This window comes from Triticum urartu, chromosome 5A, assembly GCF_056163025.1.
Source record: "Triticum urartu cultivar PI428250 chromosome 5A, HENAU_Tu73, whole genome shotgun sequence".
Taxonomy (NCBI): domain Eukaryota; kingdom Viridiplantae; phylum Streptophyta; class Magnoliopsida; order Poales; family Poaceae; genus Triticum; species Triticum urartu.
Window position 1 is genome coordinate 440,140,593 of NC_141877.1, and position 4,175 is coordinate 440,144,767.

General features: G+C 48.0%; 1 protein-coding gene across 1 annotated transcript; it reads right to left on the minus strand.

The window, feature by feature from the left end:
- Positions 1 to 1,148: 1,148 nt before the first annotated feature.
- LOC125509540 (acyl-[acyl-carrier-protein] desaturase 4, chloroplastic) lies at positions 1,149 to 2,882 on the minus strand. Its single transcript, XM_048674526.2, has 2 exons — positions 2,713 to 2,882; positions 1,149 to 2,598 (listed from the first exon to the last, which is right to left on the minus strand). The coding sequence occupies exons 1-2, from the start codon at positions 2,865 to 2,867 to the stop codon at positions 1,446 to 1,448; spliced, it is 1,308 nt and encodes a 435-aa protein (XP_048530483.2). The 5' UTR covers positions 2,868 to 2,882; the 3' UTR covers positions 1,149 to 1,445.
- Positions 2,883 to 4,175: the final 1,293 nt, after the last annotated feature.

A 4,175-nucleotide genomic window follows, 5' to 3' on the forward strand; every position in this document is an offset into this window, starting at 1 on the left:
TCCCAAAATAGGGTTGTAAATATGATTTAATATTTTAGGCTGGAAATATAATCCTATAGTCCTAAATGTTATTTGAACTTTTCTGGAATTTTTCAACAAAATATTGGGATTGAATTTGACTTCTAAATAAATTTCAAATTCAAAAGGTGTGTGTCTAGTCTATGTGCCCTGTCGAGAATGGCAGGGACGCTATTGGCCAACCTGTAAAGGTGCGTGTCGCAGGGCCAAACTATATTTTCGCGTTTAACACTTAACAGGCATTGCTTGTTTTGTTTTTCCTTCTTTTCTGTGTTTTTTGTCAGTTTTACTAGTTTTTCTTTATGTTTTTTCATCTTTATTTTCCTGTTTGTTTTTCCTTTTTTCTTCACTTTATTTTATTTTTTCTTCACGTTTTAATTGATTATTATTTATTCAAATTCATGAACATTGAAGAAAAACTATGAACATTTTTTTAGAATTCATGGGCATTTTTTAGAATTGATGAATGTTTTTAAGTTAACATACGTTTTTTTTGCGGGTGAACATACATTTTAAAGTCTGAACTTTTTTAAATTTCTGAACATTGTTTGAAATCCACACACATTTTTAAATTTTGTGTTTTTTAATTCACAACATTTTTAAAATCCAATATTTTTAAAGTAGGTGATTTTTTATTTAATAAGCTTCTTTAAGTAGCTGATTTTTTCTGAGCTAGCAGTGAAGCGAGCGGAGGGGGGGAGAGGACTAAGCTAGTGAACAAAATAATGAGTCATGTTGAGCGAGGCAGAGCATCATAGCCGGCCCATGTGAGTGTTGTAGTATCCATGATTTTAATGTGGAGTAAAAGCTCACAAAGGGCTCACACAATCACCACCAGTAGACACTGAGACCAAAACGTGCAAGGACACGACAACCATGTACCTAACAACATCACTCTTCTCTCAGAACAAATATCATCTCCAACAGCAGACCATCACGATATATGAATGACAAAACACCGACATAACCTAATTAAAACCCAAGCCAGATAAACCAAAATGAAACGATCATCCACAATCATTTGTTTGGGGGGGGGGGGGGGGGGGGGGGGGGATGTTAATCCCACAAGTTAAGAATGACGCGCGTTAGTACTATCCCTAGAAAAGACTGGTGCTGCAATGCAGCTTGAGGAAACCAACACAAACGCATAAATAGATTGCAGCTAATTATTTAGCTGAGTTTGCTGCACATACACACACAACAGAAATGCATACAGTCGCTCACACATACATTACCTTCACCCCCTCAACAAAAAAAAGACATTACCATCACTTCACACAAAAACATATAGGGTACGTTCACTGTATAAACTTGGCTCTACCAGATTCTTTTATGACGATCCTCATCCTGGTGCCGCTGCTTGTGACTCATGGCCTTGGGATTTAGAAGATTTTCTAGGGGTCGAATTTGGTAGATGGACGGCTAGATCAGGCTCTGATGCAGACTGGCCTGTCGAAGACCCAGCTGAACCTTGCGAACTCGGCCTCTTTTGCGGCTTTGATCGCACGGTCGTGGGCCAGCTCCTCCACCCGCCGGATCTTGCGCGGCAGCCCGCACACGTACTCCTGCGCGCGCCGCCCCTCGCTGGACAACTGCCCCCCGCCGAGGTCCGCCACCTTCCACCTCCGCACGAAGTGCTCCACCATGTCGCCGTAGTCCCTTGCCGTGTACACCCCGGTGCGCTGCGCCACCGCCGAGAAGTGCTCGAACAGGTCGGCGTCGCGGCCGTCGGTCATGAGCTGGCCGGGCATGGTGATCTTGTCCCGCAGCACGGCGGCCAGCGCCCGCACCATTCCGTCCGGGTCGAGCTCGAAGATCTTGGCGGCCACCTTGGTGTAGGCCGTCTCGTGGCGCTTCTCGTCGGCGGCGACGACGCCGCAGATCTTAGCGAGGCAGCGGTCGCCGTGGCACGCAGCTTGCTTGGCGGTGTGGGCGTGGGAGATGAAGGTTGCGCGCTCCTGGAAGGAACCATAGACGGCATTGTGGTAGGGGCTGGACGGCCTGAGCATCTGCATGCCATTGCGGAGGAGGTGGTGGACGGTCCGCTCGATCTGGCGCATGTCGACGCGGCCGGAGAGGTAGAGGTAGCGGTTGAGGAGGTCGCCGTGGCGGTTCTCCTCGGCCGTCCATCCGCGGATCCAGCGCGCCCAGGGGAGGTCGCTGCAGCCTGTGTCGTCGCGGTAGCCCGGCACCCGGTTGCCCATGCACATGTACGTCGGCAGCGCCTCCTCCGTTACCATGTTGCCCACCAGGCAGACCAGCACGTCATCCGGAACGCCGGAGGCTTGGGCCTGCAGCTCCTCCGTCGTCATCATCATCGACGGCTGCTGCTCGTCGGAGAGGCCAGCTGCAGAGAGGGAAAAGCAGGGGAGCAGGTCGCTGGGCTGCCACGCGTCGTCCACCGGGGTGAGCAGCGGCAGCAGCTGTTCCTCCACCCAGCCGCTCAGGCTCAGACCCCGCACCACCTCCGCCTCCGCCTGCTCTTGCGCCGCCATCCCCATCACCGTGCCCTCGAAATTAGCTGTCGCGGTGACCTTGCAGGCCCACCTCCCAGCTCTCGCCGCAGCCCGGCTCCTACACCTGCATGCACAAACGATTCCACTTCACCCGCTTGCCGAATCAAATCGCACACCTAGTTGGATGCTCGTCACATCGCGTGCATATTTGCGTGGGGAAGAGAGCCTTCGTACTTACCAGGTTGGATGCACCTGTGCCGGCATGGTGAGGCCGTGAGGGAAAGGCTTGAGCATGCTCATCTTCTCAGTGCTGCAAAGGTAGAAGCTTCCCTGACGATGCTGTATTGCAGGCAACGTGATGAGCCCCGGCATATTTGCTTTGTATATATGCATGCACCTACCTATGTTGGTTGGAGATGAAATGGAAACGGGAGCAGCATGCACGTGCCGACAGGGTACGTAATTTGACTAAGAGGCCTCAAAGCTTGCCGTCGAGCACTAGCTACATGACCAGTGAGGAAATCTAAATTCATATCTGACCTTATAAATGAGAGTTTTAACGTGAATTTTAAAGCTTCGGTTTGAACAGACAATTGATGGAGGGGTGTCCATTCCACAATATGCTGATGACACTATTCTTTTCATGGAACATGACATGGCTAAGGCACGTAATATGAAACTGATCCTATGTCTATTCGAACAATTGTCTGGCTTAAAGATCAATTTCCATAAGAGCGAGGTGTTCTGTTTTGGGAAGGCCAAAGACGAGGAACATACTTACAGACAATTGTTTGGATGCAAATTAGGGGCTTTATCATTCAGTTACTTGGGTATTTCGATTCATCACCGTAAATTATCTAATAAAGAATGGAAATGTATTGAAGAACGAATTGAAAAAAAAACTCAGCTGCTGGAAGGGCAAGTTGATGTCATATGGGGGTCGATTAGTTCTGATCAACTCAGTACTAACTAGTATGCCCATGTTTTTACTTTCGTTCTTTGAAATTCCGAAAGGGGTCCGAAAGCGACTTGATTTCTTTAGATCTCGATTCTTTTGGCAGTCTGATGAGGCCAAGAGGAAATACCGTCTCGCGCGATGGGATATCCTTTGTCGACCTAAAGACCAAGGGGGTCTCGGTATTGAGAACTTGGAAATTAAGAATAAATGTCTAATGAGCAAATGGTTGTACAGGTTAGGGACAGAGCCGGAGGGTATGTGGTCTCAAATCCTGCGCAATAAGTATTTGCACTCGAAAACGCTAGCCCAGACTACCATCCGACCAACTGATTCACCGTTCTGGAAGGGACTTATGAGAACGAAGGATCTGTTCTTTCGTAGGGTCAAATTCTTGGTTGGCAACGGGATGTCAACTCAATTTTGGGAGGATACATGGTTAGGAGAGACACCTTTGGCCTTACAATATCCTACCCTTTACAATATTGTGCAACGCAAGGAAGATTACGTAGGTATCGTCCTTCAAACTATTCCCTTGAATATCCAGTTCAGACGTGCGTTAGTGGGTGCGAGATGGACAGCCTGGATGCACTTGGTTCGGAGATTGATTGAAGTTCGACTCTCCAACGTGCCGGACTCTACACAATGGAAGTTAACTAAAAATGGGATATTTACGGTGAAATCCTTTTATATGGATTTGATTAATTCTGGCCCCCTCTCACAGTCACTTCATATATGGAAGATTA

What these genes read in the sequence shown, in the direction of transcription:
- LOC125509540 (XM_048674526.2), bottom strand. Translation starts at nt 2,867, where the DNA reads ATGCATATATACAAAGCAAATATGCCGGGGCTCATCACGTTGCCTGCA. An exon ending in GCACAGGTGCATCCAACCTG is followed by an intron (nt 2,599 to 2,712) that starts GTAAGTACGAAG and finishes TTGTGCATGCAG; the next exon opens with GTGTAGGAGCCGGGCTGCGG.